Source organism: Parus major, chromosome 24, assembly GCF_001522545.3.
Source record: "Parus major isolate Abel chromosome 24, Parus_major1.1, whole genome shotgun sequence".
NCBI lineage: Eukaryota > Metazoa > Chordata > Aves > Passeriformes > Paridae > Parus > Parus major.
In genome coordinates, this window is record NC_031792.1 from 3,838,638 (window position 1) to 3,857,455 (window position 18,818).

At 52.5% G+C, this 18,818-nt stretch overlaps 1 protein-coding gene across 2 annotated transcripts in view; it reads left to right on the top strand.

Moving 5' to 3' along the window:
- Nucleotides 1–230: 230 nt before the first annotated feature.
- OPCML (opioid binding protein/cell adhesion molecule like) overlaps nt 231–18,818 on the top strand; it is a 293,093-nt gene continuing 274,505 nt past the window's right edge. For both annotated transcript variants that reach the window (XM_015649857.3, XM_015649858.2), the window contains exon 1: nt 231–523. In XM_015649857.3, coding sequence (XP_015505343.1) covers nt 463–523 — 61 coding nt within the window. In that variant the 5' untranslated portion in view covers nt 231–462. The remainder of the gene's footprint in view (nt 524–18,818) is intronic.

Consider the following 18,818-nt stretch of genomic DNA (forward strand, 5'->3'; position numbering starts at 1 on the left):
CATCCCAGAGCTGCTCCCTGCATCCCGGGGCTTTTCTCTCCATCCCAGAGCTGCTCCCTGCATCCCGGGCACCAGCTGGTGCCGGGAGGGATGCTCGGGGGGTCGATGGCTGCATTTAACTCCCTGGTTGCGGAGTGCAGCCCGCAGGAGAGCGAGTGTGCGTGTGTCAGTCAGCATCCTGAACCAATGGGTGCCCGGTAGGAGGTCTGCGCTCCCGGTGCACGCACCGAGCCTGCTGCTCCTTCTGCCAGTTGTGTGCGAGTGTGCGTGCGTGTGCAAGGGGAGACCAGACACACTGACTGCCTGCTCCCGTCTCTCCCCCTCTCTCCAGCTCGCTAACTCCGTCTCCCTCCCTCTGCAAACATTGGATTTAAACCTGCTCAGAATTCAGCGCAGACGGAAAGCAGCGGCGGCAGCAGCAAGCAGCGAGCAAAGCGGCCGCTCGCCTACCGCAGCTCCAAGATGTACCATCCTGCCTGCTGGATCGTCTTCACGGCCACCACTGCCCTGCTCTTCATCCCAGGTAGCTCAGAAAGCTTTTTCTCCGGCGGATGGGAGGCAGGGGCTGGCGGGGTGGGAGAGCCGAGCGGGGTGTGCGCGCAGGGCAGCGGGCTCCGCGCACATTGCGCACCAGAGCGCACATGCAGGCAGGCAGCGACTTCTTCTGCAGCGGGGGATCGCCCAGTGCTCCCAGCGAGGGGCTCCGGAGCCGTGCTGGACCCCCAGGTGGGCACCGAGTCGCCGCTACCTGAGCGGTGCCCGCACCTGCAGTGGGATCCCGCAGCATCCCCCGAGCTGGGGCAGGGTCTGTCCCCTCGGGCGACCTCTGCCTCCAAATGATGGGCTCATGCAGTTTTTCCCTTTCAGAGTTGGGCACCCGCGGTGCCCTCCCTCTTCTGAGAGCTGTCACGCTATTCCCCGTGCTCCCCTCATCCCTGCTTCCCTGATTCCTGCCAGGCAAACTCGGTGCCTTCCCCTCGCTCCCTTTTACAAAGTGAAAATGACCCCCCCGCCTCAATCCAGGCGCTCGGGGAGGCCGTGCCGGTGCCGCAAGCTCCGTGAAACGAGCGGGTGGCTCCCGAAATGTGGCTCGGCCTCGTCCCCACGGCTTGCCAGGGGGAGATGCTGGGTTTGGATCCAGCGCTGGCTCCGTGCTGCTGCGAGCGGGGCAGCGAGCGCTGCATCCAGCGAGGGTGATGGGGGAGCGCAGTGAGCGCCGGGGGAGGAAGTCACCGGCGTGTTTTTGACGATGATGTGCACTTCTAGCAGCTGGAGAGATTATCATCCCTGTGCGAGCTGGTGGGGACTGGGTGTCGAGGCTCGGATCCGATCCTAACCCAGCCTGTGTTTTTCATGACTGCCAGGGAGAATTGTGTTGGACTCGGGAGGGCAGAGAGAGGCACGGCTGTGATTCCAGCAGCTGCCCGTGCTTCAGTTACAGCTTTGCTGTGCAGGGTTGGTGTGTGTGGCAAGAGGGTGAGGCTGAGAGGTTGCTGGTGTCACAGCTGGAGAAGAGCTCTGCCCACAGCAGTGCTGAATGCGAGGGTTCCTGGGTTAAAACTTGCTTGTGGAGGCTTGTGCCATGGGAGCAGCCACATCCTGGGGTCCTGTGGAGCTGTCCCAGTGCAAAGGGAGCAGATCAGTGGGTACAAGACCCCTGGAATGGGCTGGGTACCCCTCAGTGGGATGGCAGGGGGCTGGGATGTGCAGCAGCACTGGGGTCAGCGCTGTCCCCTGGGCTGAGCTTTGGCTGTTGGCGAGCAGTGGTGGAGAACCCTTGACAGCAGAGCCTCGAGCTCCTCAGCAGCACCAGAAACCAAAATGGTGCATCTGTGATTTAGCACGTGAGCACGAGGGAGCCGTGGCTGTGCGAGCTGCCTGACTTGGTGTGTGTAAAGGGCTTTTTTTGGACACAGACCCTCAGCAGGACAGGGTGGGAGTGCCTGGTGTGGGGGTGAGCGTGCCTCAGCAAGGCTGAGCTGAGCGGAGCCTTGGCTCTTTCACCCTCTTGCTGGATGAGGTTCTGTGGGTTGGAATTGCAGAGAAACGGATGGAAGCAGCTGTGCGGGCCAAAAGGGAGGACATGTGACACGTGATGGGCTGTCATCGACATGTCCTTAAGCTGCAGGAGCTGGCAGAAACCTGACAGGGCGCATTTGCTGTTTGCCAGTGGCCTGCTGCAGTTTCCTGGGGATGTGGCTGTTTTGGCCAAGGCCAAGCCAAGGCCTGGGCTGGCTCTGGCCTCTGTGTGTGCCAGGGAAGGAAAAGACCCCTCCATTTAAGCCCCGGGACTTGGGAGAGGCTTCTTGATCCTCACTTACGCGGTTGTAGCTTTCCCTTCTTATTTCCATTAAGCAGCAATATCTGCTTTGGCTTTGGATGTCCCCTGAGCTAAACCAGCCCAGGACTTTGCCTGGCTGGGCTCAGCCCTTAATCCATCAAGCCAAACCCTTCTGCCTGCATTAGAGGAAGGGAAATACTCTGGGCTGCTCGGTGCTTTGCCTTCCTGCCCTGGATTTGAACATCTCCAATCCTTTTTATTTGTGCCTGGCTTGCAGAGATTGGATGTTTTCCCTCCCCGCCCAACCTGTCCCAGCAGTGATTTCAGTCATGGTTTCACTGCTGTGGGCTGGAACACGACTCATGTTGGCAGAGTCATGGATGGCACAGGGAAAGTGAATGGTCCCTGCTGTCCTTTGGAGCCTGCACCTTCCCAAAGTGTTTTTTTTTCTGGGCTGTTTATTATGTGCAGGCGTAATCCCAAGGGTTTTATGCAGGTGACGCTCCCCTGGGATATGCAGAGGCTGTTTCTGAAGTGCAAACTCTTTCCCTTTCCGTTTTTATCTGAATCCTGCGGGAGTTTCACACGGGGTGGTTAAAGTGAGAAGGGAACCTGCTTTTAGAAGGTGTAATTAGAGTGAAGGGAAACATCACAACCTGAAGGCTCCTGCAGAAAATAGCATCTCAAAGTTATTATTAGCTGTAATAGCTTATTTGCCAGTTTTTCCTCTTTCTCCTGCTCCCACCTCTGTCCTTCCCCCCTTCTCTTATTTTTGTTAGGAAAGATGCATTTTTCCCATTGGGCCTCGTGTCATCTCGTTACCAATTTACTCTCGTGGAATCTAAAGACACGAAAGGTTAATGCAATAATGAAACCCTGACCCCTCTGGTCATGGAGAGCGTCTTACTCTGCAGCTTTTTATTTCTCTGTGAGACATGTTTCTATCTAAAATAATTTCGAAGGCTTAATGCTGTTGTCATCTGGAGCCTTGGGGGAGGCGGGACCCTGGACATGGGCTGCTCTCCGAGGTGGGAAGGATGCTGAGGGTTTTTAATGAGCCCAGCACTGCAGGATGGGGAGGTGAGTGGGTAATTTAATTGTCAAGCTGTTGGCAAATGCTTTGAACTGCTGGGCATTGTGGGTGCTGCTGTTTTGAGATGAGGGTGGGCTGTGATGGAGAATGAATTTGGGGCAGGGGGGAATCTATTTGTCGGAGCTGCAATTACAGGGTGACATCATGGCTCTACAGGTGGCAAAAATCAATGCTCATCAGCCTCTTTAGACATTTATATTGCTGCCTTTGCAGGCTGGGGGAAATTACTTGTCATGGCAGTGGTCAGAAAATCTGGCAGTGCAGGGGGAGATGGACAATCCTGTTTTTCACTGCTTCAGGGAACTGGGATCAGCTCTTTGGGTGTCCCCCAGTGCTCCACCATCACCCTTGCACCCAGGAGCTGCTTTCTGCAACCTCACAGAGATTCTATGTGAAATCAACCTTGCTAGGGCAGCCTGGCTTTGGTGGTGGTTGTAAAACTCATCTAAATTTACAAAAGAGACATTGCAGGCACTAAAAACACCTTCCCATCCCTTCCCAAAGGGTTCCCTGCCGCAGGAGCACACTTTTCCCACTGCCTGTGACATGACAATCACCTCTCTCTGGTGGGGGATGCTGGGCTGGTGGAGGGCTGCTGATCCCTGCGACTAAGCCTGAGAATAAGTACCTGGAGCACATTAGTTCTGCTTTAGTGTCATTTCAATATGAGCAAGAGGGGCTTAAAGGGATTTTCTGTGCTCTCCCGAAGTCTGGGGATGGGTGTGGATAAAGCACTGCAACCATCAGTCTTGCAGGGATCAGGGAAGCTGGGGAAAATGTCCCAGCAGGACGGGGTGTGAACCCAAAAGCACTGTCTGATCTTCCTCTGCCTCTTCCTGAGGCTTGACCTGTAGTTTCCCTGTCAGAGGGTGATTTCTCCATCTCCTGGCTCCCAGTGCAGGGTGGAGGTTGGTGTTGGCCTCTTAGGGGATGTTTTAATTCTGCTGGGGAGGAGCAGCACTCGCTGTCATTTCCAAACGATGTGGGAAGGGAGCGTGACAGGAGAGGAGGCACACACAGCTCCTGCTCCGTGCAAATCCCTCCAGGGCAAGTTCCCAGAACAATTTGCCCTGGGGGCTGTGGGTTTCAGGGCCGGTGGCTCTGGCAGCTGCCTTTCAGGATGCCCCAAAGTGCTGAACCTTGCTTTGCGTTTTCCAGCAGCTTCTCTTTGACAGCATCTCCTTTGTGCATTCCGTGGTTGCAGACGGCCGGGTGGAGGAGCTTTTGCTGGTGCGAATCCCTGTGAAAAACTGAAAAGGGAGAGATGTTTCAAAGGCACCGATGGGAGCTCTGTGCCTTAACTGGCGCCTTTGAAAATCTTCTCCAAAGGCTTGAATATTTGGTTATGGCGAATTTTGAGCTGCATAAACAGCTGTGTTCATATTTTACACTTGAATATGAAATTCGGAGTTTGTGCTTTGCTTGGTAAGAAACCAAAGTCACTGAGTGGGGCTGTTGGGGTGCTGCAATGAGCCCAGGGGGTGAACAGGGTACCCAGGAGGATCATTCTGCTGCAGTCAGGTGGGGATAGAGGAAAACTTGTTGGTCTTTATCTGTAACCTCCTTCATGACCCTGGGGTCACCCACAGCTTCTCAGCCCTGCCTTTCCCCTCCCCAGTTAGGCAAAGCTGGGCACTGATGCTGAACCCTTCTTACCTCTGAGCATCCCCTGAGATGCTCTCGGCTGCTGGCATGTGCAGGATGGGGAGTGATTTCAGCTGTCACACTCCTCCTTTTTGTTTAAACTTAAAAATAATAACAGCTTTGCTGCAAATCTCTTGCCTCCCAGTCATCTTTCCCTAATGAAGGCACGGTACTTATAATTACCAATGCGGCAACAGCACATAACAGAGGTGGCTTTGACACTTGCTGCTCCGTGGGTGGGTTTTTCCAGGGAGCTCCTCTTCGTTTCACGCTTAGAGGGAAGAAACTCTTTCCTGCCTGCTTCTCCAAAGCTCTGGGATTGTGTTTTCACCTTCTACAGGTGACCAGGCAAGGTGGCTTGTCCAATGGGAGTGGCAGGGGCTGCATCACCCTTGTGAAGGGATGGACACACCAGCCCAGGTGCTGTGGGGTCTGGCTGAGGGGGAGCTGGGGGATTCTTCCTCTAGTCCCCATTTAGGTTCAGACAGTGTGGGGTGGCTGAGGGCAGTGGTTTGGGAAGCTCAGGTACTGCAGGGACCCTCCAGTGTCAAAAGCCACCCCCCTTGGGAGGAGCTGCTTTTGGGAAGTTGAACCTGTTGCCTGTGCGGCAGAGTCATGTGCGCCAGGGACACGTGTGAGATCAGGCAAGGAAGGGGGAAAAAGAGGAGATATTTTTAGGTTTACTTTTCTGTGAATTCAGCGCTAGTGAAAAGTGCTGGATTGACTGCTCTGGAGACTGAAGCAGGCTGCAAAGTGCAGGGAAGGGCTAGCCCAGGAAAGCTGTCCTGTCAGCTCTGCACTTGAGGATGGGATGCTGGGACTGGCCCTGACCAGCTCAGACTGCCTGGACAGCAAAGCCACGGGGAATGTCTGTAGTGTTGAGCAGAGCTGGTGCACTCGTGGGGTTTTCCAGGGGATATGGGATTCCCAGAGGGCAGCTGGGGTTACCTGTGCTCCACATGGCTTTGTCCTGTGTGATTCACCCCATGGGCTGCTCCTCCTGGCTCCTCTGCCACAAGAGGACCAGCTGACCCAGCAGCAGGAGGATTTGGACTTCCTTCTGGTACTGCCTTTTCCACTAACCAACCTGCCCAGGCATGTACATTCCCATGCTTCTTGAAGAGGATGGAAGAAGAGGTCTTCACATGGGACTTTGGCCCTCAGAGCAGCTCCAGGCTCATGAGATGGGCTGAGCCAGGCTGTGCCCCACGTGTTTTCTGAGCAGTGTCCCTCTGCTGCCCTCCTGCAGCCCTTGGCCTCTTCTCTCCCAACTGTTTACTTCTGCCTTTTGTTTCCTGGACTTGTTGCTATGCATGCAGCATGTGGAAGGAGCTCCAGTGAATATAGGCCACACTTTGATTGTTCAGCAAGCTGGAAAATGATGATTATAATTTTTGACAGAAGGGAAGGAGGGGGAAGGAGATCTCTGGGCTTTAAAATCTGCTCTGTCATAAGCAGGATCTTGCAAGGGCCTTCTGATGACTTCTCCCGCCCCAAAGGAAATGGCGTTTGCATAGCAAGAGGGGTTAGAGGAAAAATTTCTCTCTCTACAAGGACAAAGTGGCAATTCTTTCACCAAGCCTTCCACCTCGTGTGGCGGTCCTGTCACAGAGCATCAGCCAAACGCAGTTGGTGTCGGCCAGTAATTGACTGGGAAGCACCTGAGAGGGACCTGGATGCTGCTAAAAAAATCCTCCTCCCTGTCAGAGCAGCACACACAGGGTGCATACCTCAGGATGCAGCACCAGTCTGGGGGACATGGGCATTGTCTGCAACTGTCTGGAAGCCCCAAAGACCCCATAGATTTAGACCCCATAGACTTCTCCCAAAGGGGTAGCTCCATTTGGGGCCACACCAGCAGTGGACTTGTCTCATCACAGTCCAGGGTGGCAGCAGAGCCCATGGAGATGTTGGCTGCTCCCGCCGTGCCCCTTCCCGGCTCACAGCTCCGTTGGCATCGGCTGCGCAGTCCTCGAAGGATCTCCCCATTTATTTATTTTATTTGATGGCATTGGCTAATTTCCACTTTCATTTTTTATTTTTCTTTTGGTTGTTTATTTTAATGCGATCGCTTCTAATGAGGCTAATGACATTTAGTCTCTGTGGCGGCGCATTTTAATTTGGTCACTGAAATGTCAGCGCACGGCAGCCTCCCCCTATCTCCCCGTGACAAAAGGCACCTGAGACAAAGGGGCTCTGTCCCCAGCTGTCCTTATCTCCTTCCTCCCAGGGACAGGCCAGGACTTCTGGCAAAGCCACCTCCTGCCATCCCCTCCTCTGCTGGCACCAGGGGAGCGGGTTTGGCCGCCAAGGGCTGTGAGAAGGAAAAGCGAGGGCTGCCGGAAACTCGGGATTTTCAGGCGAGCCAGCACCACGTAATTAATCAGATGTCAGAAGCTCTCAGCAAAGTTAGCTTTGATCGGCAGGGAAATCTGTCAAATAGGTCGTTCTGCTGCCCCCGGTGCTTTTCTGTCTCGTTCTGCCCATAATTCTACCTTGGCACTTTTCCTTTCCATGGCAGAGCTGGGAACTTCCTGCAGCAAGGTAGGACCTTCCTGCTTGGAAAGCTGGACCAGCTTCTCCTCACCTGCACCAGGGCTGGTGCCATGGGCATTGCAGGGCTGGAAATGGGAAAAGGGGAGAAGGCTGAGGTGGGAGTCATGGATATTTGGGGATGTTGAGGTGCTCAGATGTTGTGTGTGAGTTTGGAGAGGGCTCTCCCCTCCTTCCCCAAGCTGGGGGCTCAGGAGCAGCCTAAACCCTGGGGGAGGTGGCACTGGGGTCACAGGTGGCTGCAATGGAGAAGTGGAAACTTCTCTGCCTTGTGTTGTACTCAAATCTCTCAAGGTGCTGAACCTCAGAAGCCTGAGCCATTTTGCTTAAGAATAAGTCCTTTTTTCTGCAATCTGGGTCCAAATGCAGCTCAATTTGATCTGTTCTCCTTTGATCTGTTCCTCCCTCGCTATTCTATGTACCAGGAATGGATGAAGATTAAAGTTTGCAGTTTCTGAGCAAACTAGGTTACTCATCACTGCACGATACCCAATTACCTGCTGATACCTCAGGAGTGAGAAGGTATTGATCCTGCTTGGATTTGAACTTGTTGAACCAAAGACTCTGGATATTTCAAATCTGTTGCTGAGGACGTGCCGTTTCCTTCAGGAATCAAAGCAGGATGCAGGCTGTGTTTCTGTACCACATGGATTGTGGGAGGTGGGTCTCTCCTCTCTGCCACAAGGGAGATGACCAAAAAGTGATAAATAATATTATCTGTACTCTCCATGGTACAGGAGGGATGTAGACATAATGACTTTTGTGATGTGCCTGGGAGTATCTCAATTTTACTGGTGAGAAGTCCTCAGAAGCTGAGTTTTACCCCACATGGGTGGGTTTTCTGTGCCTTCTATGCTCTTTGTGACCACTGCAGGCTGCAGAAGTGCCTTTGATGTCACCCCCTGTGTCTGCCTTCCTCCTGTCTCTGTCTTGTTCCCAACCAGAAATAGCCCATCAATTCAAAATAAACTCAAAAATTCTTCCAAAATTACCTGGTGAGACGAGGCCAGGGGGCCTGGATCAAAACGTTTATTACTGAAACTCGGTGATACCTGTGATACAGTGGTTGTTTCCAGAAGATCTTAAAATACTTCACGGAGAAGAGAAATTTCATTGTACCTGTTTTTGTAGACAGGGGAGCCAAGGAATAAAGAGGGAAAATGACTTGCCCAAGGCATGTGCAGAGACACGTGTTAAGAGACGTGTCCTTCCTGTAGCTCCAAATCTGAAGTGCGTTTTTCCTTGTGAAACAGTGGAGTTCAGCTTCCTGCCTTGAGAAACACAGGGGAAAGAGTGCAGGATCAATACATTGGGTGCTAAAATCTCTGTACTGGGCTGGCAGGGAGCTGGAGCATCACCAGCTTGGATAGCCCAGTTTGTGTCCTGGCAGGAGAGTCTGTGCCACAGTTCAGGCAGATGTCTGGAAGTAGGAAAGTGTGAATTCATGATCAGCCTGACTTTGTGAGTTGAGGGGCACCCTCTGCTCCTCTCCAGGTTGGCAGGAGGGCAGCACGTGATTGATCCCTCTGCCCTTTCACGTTGCATCTTTGCCTGTCTTTCCCCTGTGGTTTGAGAGTGGTGATCCCGGCGCTGAAAGGAGGAGATGAACAGAGGAGAAATTCTCAAGCACGCTCTTCACTCAGCCCTTGGTCTCCAGATGGAAATGCTCTTTGGAGTTTCACGGAGAGCACACATTTGTCCTGTCAATGCCTGCCCTGCCTCGGCTGCGTGCGCTGCAGCATCCGCCGGCCGCTCCGAGGCCGGGAGCCGCTGCCTTTGCCAGCCTCTCCGTATCCTCGGGACACTTTATCTTTATAAAGTCGCAATAAGTGGACAGTATAATATATTTCACTTTTAATAAGGTGTTGCCAGTTGCACACACTCCGCAGAGCAATTAGTGTCAAAGGCAGCTAAGCAATGGCGGGGCGCCGTAATTCCGCTGTTTACCGGGCTGCAGGATTTATGGGCAGTGCTGGAGGAGCCGTGGTCACAGCTTGGCTGGAGGCACAGGAGGTGCCGTGCACTGGCTTGGAAACCACGCTCTGAGCTGCCCCCGAGTCGTGGAACTTGTGGGAGAGAGGCAGGAATGAGCCACTGCTTTGTTTTGGTGGCCTCCCAGTTCTGGGATTCCAGAAAGAGATGCTGAGCCTGCTCAGATGTGCCAGCCGGACGGGCAGTTGCTCAAAATTCAGACTGAGAGGACCCCCTTGCTCTTTGTGTCTTGGCCTGGGAGGCAGAGCTTTGCTGTGTGAGGTTTTCCTCATCGAGGAAGGGAATCACAGAATCACAGAATGGATTGGAATTAAAAGGGAATTAAAAAACATCTCATTCCACATCCTCGCCATGGGCAGGGATATCTTTCACTAGGCCAGGTTGGCTGGCTTTGAACATCTCCAGGGATGGGGAGAAGACTGGAGAAGTCTCCAGTGTCTGGATTAAAGGGAGCCCCTGGGCTTGGCTGGCACATTGTGCTGATGGTCTCTCCAGCTGGGTGGAGACAGGACAGGAGAGGGGAATTTTCAGGTCTGGGGGAGGCTTTTTTGCATCCTTACAGCCCGTGAGGTGCCTGGAAGTATCCAGAGATGGTGGGGGACCCTACTCAGTGGTTCTGCTTCCCATAAGAGTAACCCCATTTTCTCTCCTGGGCATCTAGGACTTCTTACTTCAGCTTTTTAAAATTTTTTTTAGCATCAGGGCATGTTGGGCAAAGAGCTTAAGTGAGCTCAGCTCAGGAAAGTGCTTATCCCTGCTTCCTTCCCATGAACTGAACATTCCTGCTTTTGTCTGGGGACTCTCTGATCATCACAGGCTGTACTGTGCAGTTTTTATAAAGTCAGTCCATGTGCTGATCTCGCTGCTGAGGCTGTCAGGCATCTCCACCATCCTGCCAGAGCCCTCCTACCCAGATCTGGCCAGGCTCATGCTGCCACTCGTGTTTCCAGAGGCTTGACCCACAGTCCTTGGCTTTGTGGGAGGACAGAAAGTGGTGTCCCACCAAGGGTGGTGTGGAGGGAGGTGCTGCTGTGCCTAACAGCTGGATCAGATGCTGCAGAGTGAATCCAGCCAGGATGTGCTGCGGGGAAGCAAACTCAGTTTGTGTCAGATGTGTCGGATCTGATTCCGAGGGTCTGGAATCAGCCCGCTGGGGAATGCACGCACACACAGCCGCTCCCAAGCGAGGTGACGTGCCAGGGGTGCAGAGCTGGGTTCTGCACCCCTCATCTCCAGGTGCCATCAGCTGAACCTGCACTTCTCCTGGCATTTGCCACCCCAGCCCCTGGGGATGCCTTCACTCATGGAGGGATCAGCCCCAGAATTTTGTTTCTAGAGCGAGCACAGGTGATATTGCTGAGCCCATGCCCCTGCCTGCTCCCCCTTCCCCACCCCTTGATTCTCAGTTCAATAAAGTCCCAGTTTCTTGGGTTTGTTCTCCGAATTGAAAGCCTTCCATTTTCACACCTCTGTAATTGGTGCTATCTGTTGAGAGAAACTCTGCAACTCCAGCCAGCCAGGGTCAGGAGGAGCTGAATTGAATTAAAAGGAGCAGAAATTGGTTTGAGGTGGGCAGAGGGCCGCAGGGAGAACTATGCAATTTCTCTCCTCGGGGCTCCTGATGAGAAGAGCAAGCAGCAGCTTCCCATCTCTGCCCATGGGAGGCTGACACTGGCCCACCCACACCTTAATCTGCACACCGAGGTGGGCACCTCTCAATTGAAAACAAGGAAATGAAACCCAGCATCTCCTCCTTTTATCTGGCCAGCAGGCCAGGGCTCCGCTCCTCTGGCTCCTTGGCCAGGATGCTGACAACTGTCACTGAAATGACCTTGCCGTGATTAAATACAGCAAGAAGTGGTGTTCTTAATAAAAAACTAAAGCTGTGATACAAGCTGATGGCTGGGAGATTTGAAGTGCTGTGTGTTAATCCTACCTGTATATCAACCCCAGGTTGAAAACTCCTCGTGCTGTTGGACTGAGTTAAGGATGAACATCCCAGCCTTTGGATCGTGGTCCCCCAGCTCAGCCTCTGCTGGCTTAGGCTGGTGTAAAAGCACTGCAGCTTCAGCCAAAGCCAGTGGATTTATAGCCCCGTGGTAAAGCTATGGATGGAGAGTGTGCTGGGAAGTGCCAGGTGTGGAGTTAGAGGAATAGATGTGATGCTTTCAGCACTTAAGGAGCCGCTTGGAAATTTTCCCACATTTTTTTTCCCCATGAAAAATGTTTTTTTTTGTTATCTTCACTCACAGTGTAGGAGAGCTCTTAGCTTGACTCTGGGAAGCTTGTTTATCTTGAGGATGCTGTTTCTAGGAGCAGGAGGAGACCCATCTGAGGAAGGGAATGCTGCGACCTCTGATCCCTGCGCTGCCTTTATCCCTCAGCCCACACAGAGTTCTTCCCCAGGGCAGGCCAGGCTGGCTTTCTCTTTTGTAGCTCTTCTAGTGAGTGTATAATTAGTTTTTATAAGGGATTTGGCCCCAGGTCTTCCCCAGCCCAGCAAAATGTCCTTGGCTCTTCAGAACCAGAGCTGCTCTCGCTTTGGTGCTGGCTTGGTGAGCACTCAGAGTAGAGTGGCTCCAACAGGACAGCGCAGAAAGGGGGAGATATTTCAAATGGTGAAATTTCAGGCAACAAGGGAGCAATTTTCCACCCACTTCTGAGCTGGAGCGAAGCCCTTCCAGTCTCCCTTTCTGTGGCTCCCCAGCTGGGCTGGCACCAGGGATGTGCCATTTATTAGAGGCGGTAAGAAGGCACATGGCCAAGGTAGCCTTGGAGGATGCCAAGTGCGGTGCCCTGCCTGCCCAGCTGTTTGGAGGATGTCCCCAGCCCCATTTTTCCCCCCAGGGGGACTCAGTGCTCATGGCCTCGCTGTCCCCTGCTCCTGTCCCCGGGCAGGAGAGGGGGCAGTGGCACGACTGGAGCTGGCGGAGCGCCCTGCGAGCACCCCGGGCCCCTGCTCTGCCTCTCGTAATTTATACAAGCGTGAGCTGATGTTCCCTTTTAAATTGACAAAGGCAGAGACTGGAGCCCAGGAAGCCCTCTGACCTCGGAGCCCTGGTCCATGAAAATTACAGGCGCTGTACAGCGCGTTTCCTCTTGATGTACTTGCAGTGGGGAGATGCTGGTTAATTTGCCAGGACTCAGAGGTGACCCGGGTTTAATAAAGAGGATTAATGGATTTGAGCTAAAGGTCTCGGCTGTTTGGAGCTGATAGCCTTCTCCTTCGAAGACACTCTGGCGAGGCACGGCTCAGCCTCCTGCCGGGAGAGGTGGGGGCAGCTCTGCTGGAGGAGCGGTGCCGTGTGGGCAGGGCACTGCCTCGGGATTAATTAGCAAACCCAGGTACCCCAGCCCATCTCCCCGGGCTGGGCAGTGCTGCTGAGAGCTGCCAGCCTGCCCTGTGTCCTGCCTGTCATTCCTGCAGTGGAGCAGAGACACTGGTGCTGCCCTGGGATGTCCCCTTCCCACCTCCTGGACATGTGTGCCAGCCCTTAGTGGGGACACGACCAGGTGAAGGGCATGACGGCTGGGACACAGAGCTTGTGCAATGCCTTCTGCTCCCATTTTGGGATTTGGTGCTGAATTTGGGCCCTGATCCCTTGTTTCAGCAGCTTTCCCTGTGGCTGGTTTAGGATGGCAGTGCCCTCCAACCAGTGGATCCTAAGGGCTGATCTTACTGAGAGGAGTTTGTGCTTTGTACCAAGCCCAGGGATTTACACTCTTCCCTGGAGAAGACAGGCAGGATTTTAGGGGTGGGCATAGTCACACCAGCGGGCCCTACAGTGGTGGGCAGCTGGGGAGCAGCAGAGGAGATGTTTTGGCTCAGGGCTGGATCCCTGGGCAGTGTCACAGCCTGGTGTAGGGACTGAGGGAGGATGGAGAGGGAGTTTCTCGCCTGGAGGACGCACAAGTGAGGTGTGAGTGGTAACAGTGCTGTGGGGGACAGGAGCAGCCTGAGAGCAGTTTCTCTTAGCAAATCCATGCTGCTCTGCCCCCTGGAGTCCTCCCGTTCTCACAAGGGTTAAGGACAGTCCTGTGGGAAGGATCCCACAGGGCTGCCAAAAGCCGTGGCAGGAGTGATTGGCTGCCAGGGGCTGCGATGGGGAAGAGGCTGAGCTGAGCCGCTGCCATACCCCCCTGCTCTCCCTTCCCACTTAACGTTCCCAGCACGCAGAGACCGATGAATTCCCCGTAGCGTCCCGCTCCCTGGCCCTGGAGTCTCTGGCGATATTCCCGTAATAAGTAAGTGGAGTACTTTGGACAGGAGCAGCCAGGGACTGGGCCAGTTTCCCTGCCGGGAAAATGCATGCACGATCAATGCAATCAACTTACCCTTCAGGTCCTTTTTGGGTTGGATGGAAGAGATGCTCTGACTGAAACCCATTTATTGAGTAGAGAAGGTGCAGAGGAATTACAAGCTGTAGCTTTTATCAGCTCCTGGCTTCTGCCTTGTCTTTTCCTTATCCAACAGAATGCCAAGTGTTATGAAGCATTATTCTCTTAAAACCCCATTACTCCTCATTTCAGAGGGGTGGGTAAGCACTCAGTGATTCATCCTTTGCCAACTACAGGTGGAAGTGTTCAACAGGAGGTCCTGGCATGGAGCTGGAGTATTATTTATCCCTCTAGGGCTGGACACTGACCTCTCTTAGCTCTCTTGCTCGTCAGGGAATTCCAAGTGAGCATTTCCCTTGCAGAGCTGAGCATCAAGTCAGAGCCAAAACCATTTGTGTTCATCCCGGTGCATCCCACAGCTCTTTAGGACAGGAAGGGAAAGTATTTAATGTATCATGCAGAAATTAAATCCAGGAGCTGGTATGGATGATTCAGCAAATGCACTTAAGGGTGATGCCCTGTTATAATGGATCCTGATTTGCTGCTGGATCCCAGGTGGAAACCCTGGGGGGAGTTTGTAGGGATGTCCATGGCTGCACAAACTCTGAACATCATCATGAATGAGGTCAAGTTTTGTCCATCTGTGCATGTGTTTTAGTCACTTCGGGCTGATGCTGGAAGTATTTTTTGGTCTGGATAATGTGTGACTCGTGGGGAATTTCTCTCTCTATAAGCAAGCCTATTTTTGAGTAGCTGCTGAAATGGAAAAAAGGAAAAAAAAAAACCCCAGAAATTGTGAGTTTGCTCTCATTTAATCTCTTTAAACCAGCCACCACAGAGGCCAGGGCAAGAGCCTGTCTGGCAAATAATGCCCATAGGCAGCCAGGACTTGGGGTTTGTTTCACTCCTGCTTCCTTCAGCAAGAAGCATCACCTGCGTGCCATCCTCTTCCTCAGGAGCCGGCTCCTGGCACGCTGTGTCCCTGCCTGCCGCTTTCCTGATGTGACACGAACGATCTGGCTAATGGCCCTGTGCTGCTTCCCTGGATCTGGGGGGGCTGGGCACCAAATTTAGCCGAGCTGGAGCTGGACAAAGAGTCTATTTCTGTCAGTGTCAGGGACTGTGCCGGCGTGCAGAGAGCAGCGCTCCGGCCCCGCAGCCCCTTCCCCAGGCTGCATCCCAGGAGTGCCCTGGCTCTGGATGCACAGGGCCTGGATGCAAAGAGCCAGGATGCAAAGAGCCACTTGGTAGTCAGGTCAGGCTCTTTCTGCTCTGCTCAGCCCTGCGTGGAGCCGTCCTCGCCGAGGACCTGGGGGTGCCGCAGCGGGGACCCCCCTGTGCAGCAGGGCCTGGCGAATGAGCGCGGCTGCACCGGGGCCGCTGCCTTAATGCATTCAGCCAGCATTGTCTTCCCTGAGCTCCGCCTGGAATTCATCCCTGGGATCACCATGTATTATTTAGCGCTGGAGATGCGAGATGCTGTTCTCAGGAAAGAGCCGGGCAGAGCATCCCCAGCTCCGGGTGTTGCCTGGCAAGCGAGCAGAGCATCTCCGTGGTCCGAGCCTCTGGCCCTGTGCTGCTGCCGTGGCTTTTCCCGGGAGAGCTCTCATCCCGGGCAGCAGACCTAGCGCAAAATTGCTGTTCACCCCTGCAGCAGGAGATTTAATTATCATTAGCTGAGCTTGCACAGCTCCACGTGCTGTCGTGCAGCTGCAAGTTTAGCTGGGCCTTTTAAAAATCCAGCTGCGATTTTTATTTTTTTTTTTTCCTCCCCCCTTTTTTCCCTGTGTTTTTATCCTTTGCCTCAAACAAAAGCTTTGCTTTTATGTTTTGGGTCAATTTGGCAGCCTCTGAGCACAGTGCATGCTCAGAAAGGGCGGAAAATGAATATTTCAAGGATTCCAGCCAGGCAGAGCAACCTGTGGGCATGTTTAAAATATGCAAGTCCCATTCCCAGGGATTTGGCATTTTTTGCAGGATTTGGTGTTTACTTTGTACCTTATCAACTTACTCTGGGGAAATTAAAAAAAAAAAACCAACAAAAAAGTGCTAAACAGTCCCCTTTTTTTTGAGAACAGGAGTCAGGGTCATGGTGAGTGTGGAAGGAAGGGAAGAAATCCCCAGGGAATTTCCCCCTGTGGGCTGGAGAAGTCAAACTCTCTGAATTGCCCAAGATTTCAACTTCTTTTTAAAGGCTCTGGCTACCTGTGCAATGAGCTGACAAAACCCAGCTGGATCTTCCACAAAACTTCTGCTTTTTAGGAGAACTTCGTTTCCATCAGCTTTTCCTGCAAAACTATTTTTAAGTGCCAGATTGGGTTTTTTTCACCAAAAATCCCCTGTTTCTGGGAAGTCCTGAGCAAATCCCCATTCTGTGGGCCAAATTCCTGGTATGGTGACCTTCCCCCATCACTTTTCCCATTCCTGCCCTACCCAGCCCTGGAAGCCACTTTCCCCCCCATTGCCAATAAAGGCAAACAAAAATTAAATCTATAATTATCATTACTAATTCCACTTAATTAGTCACAAGCCAGCAGCCAAATTGGCTTTCTCATAATTATCAGATAAGCAGTAAGCACATCTCATAGATTATAATTAACACTGCTTAATTAAAATCTAATATACATACACCCTTTCCTCAACATATGCCTAATTGGGTTCACAAACAGAGGGGGTGTGAAGCCCCCATCCCTGTTGCTCCCCCAAAGATTTGTTGGATGCCACTTTTGTGTTAAGTTGGTGGCACGTGGGATGTTCTTCCTGTGCTTTTCCAACACTGTGGCTCCAAAAAAAGTGAGTCCCTGCAGCACAGTGAACTCACACAAGATACTCTCCTGACTTCACTATTTTTTTCTTATTATTGTTATTGCTCCAGTTGTGACCTCTCCATAATCCCCCGTCGACGCTGGGCTCTGCAATAATAAAGCAGCTTGAATAAATTACTCTTTCAAAGGCGAAGGCCGGATTTTGGAGCAGAGCTCTGGAAATTGATGTCTCTCTTACTCCTTCTTTTCCTGAGAGGGGCTGGGAGATGCTCTGAGGCTGCAGTGAGGCTTTTTGTATGGAGGGAAACTCTCAGACTTGTTTGCACCCTCGCTGCTCATTGATATCTCACTGAAATCTTATTAATACCTCACTGAAATCTCATTGATATCTCACTGAAATTTTATTAATACCTCACTGAAGACTCATTGATCTCACTGAAATCTCATTAATCTCTCACTGAAATCTTGTTGATACCTCACTGAAATCCCATTGATACCTCACTGAAATGTCATTGATATCTCACTGAAATCTTGTTGATCTCTCACTGAAATCTCGTTGATACCTCACTGAAATTTCATTGATACCTCACTGAAATTTCATTGATACCTCACTGAAAACTCATTGACACTGAAATCTCATTGATCTCTCACTGAAATCTCATTGATACATCACTGAAATGCTCTGGGTGTCACAGCAGGGTTGGCAGGGAGGCCCTTGGTCCCCTCCAGGCTTGGCTGAGGGGTTGATGCTCACAGGTGAGAGCCCACACTATGGTTTATGTGCTGGGGGGCTTTCAGCTCCTCTTTCCCTGGATTTGGTGGAGGAGCCACTCCTGTGGATGAGGAACTGGGTCTGAACCAGCACAGATATTGCAAGGCAGGCACCACAGCTTTGCTGTCCCCTTTGCAGGTGTCCTGACTTTTGAGCAGGGCCTGCCAGCACTGACTGACCTTGGGGCAATAATTAATACTGTTCCAGGTAGCTGTGCTCCCATTCCCAGATAAATTCTCGCCTCTTTGGCTGCCTGAGAGAAGCAGAAACTCCTGATAGTGCTGATTATTAATGAGATCATTTGCCTGCCAGTTTTTGCTGAGCTCATATCTGACTGGGGAGTTGATTCACTGTGGGAGATTTACAAAATGTGATTTCTGTCTCAGAGATGCTGAGCCGAGCTCCTTTAGCCAGGATGGAGGGGTCTGGGATTTAGTCCTGGCGGGGGCTCCTGGCTGTAATGATAGGGAGGGTGGGGATGGGGCATTTTTAGCAGCATGGGGATCAGATCTTCCATGTCTGGAGAATCTGGCTGTGGGTGATGCCAGGGCATCCCGGCATTCTGTGATGTCAGCTTGTCTCCAAAGGCTTTTAATGCAGCGGCCGTGGAAAGGAAAGGCTTGGCACGTGTTCCAGCGTCAGGGGAGGATTTGCGGATTAGAGATGTGTAATTGTATGTAGTGCATGACAAAACAAAATAAGTGGCAAAAAGAACTCAGTCGTATTAGGAATTCAAAGCGAGCATTAAGCTTTTCTACATTAAGGGAGGTAAAAAAAAAAATAAAAAAAAATAGCCAGGAAAAAGCACGAGGCAAAATCCCCTTTGCTCGGTGCTCCCGCTCCACGCTGAGGCTCAGCAGGAGCTGTGGGATGAGGGATGTTCCCCATCCATGGGAGAACAGGGGCCAACCACTCCTGAAAACTTTTCCCTGCCAGCTGCCAGCCTTGGATGGGTTTGCTGGCCGGGGAGAGGTGTGCATTTGGAAAATGAAGGCAAAACACGGCTGGGGCTTCTGGGCTGGTTTTCCTGGCGATGCTGGAGTGGCAAGAGCCAGGTGCTGTGGGCTGTGGTGGTGGCTGATCCCCCTCTCCACACTGGCCCCGTGCCCTGAGGTCGAGCATCTCCACAGCCTCTGCTCGAGAGGTTCTCGCCCGCCCGTGCGAGGCAGCTGGAAGCTTTTGTCTGTGGGGATTTCTCACCATCATAAGATCTTCCCAGATTAAGTAAATAATTTCACATTAGCTTAATTAAGTCTAATAGACTCATTAGTTCACTCTTTGCACGCGTTCCCAAGGGAGAATGGCCGGGAACCGTGAAGAGTTGCTGCCGAGAAATCCTGTGGCATCTTAAAGGCTGGAGCCAGCAGTGGGAGCGCTGCT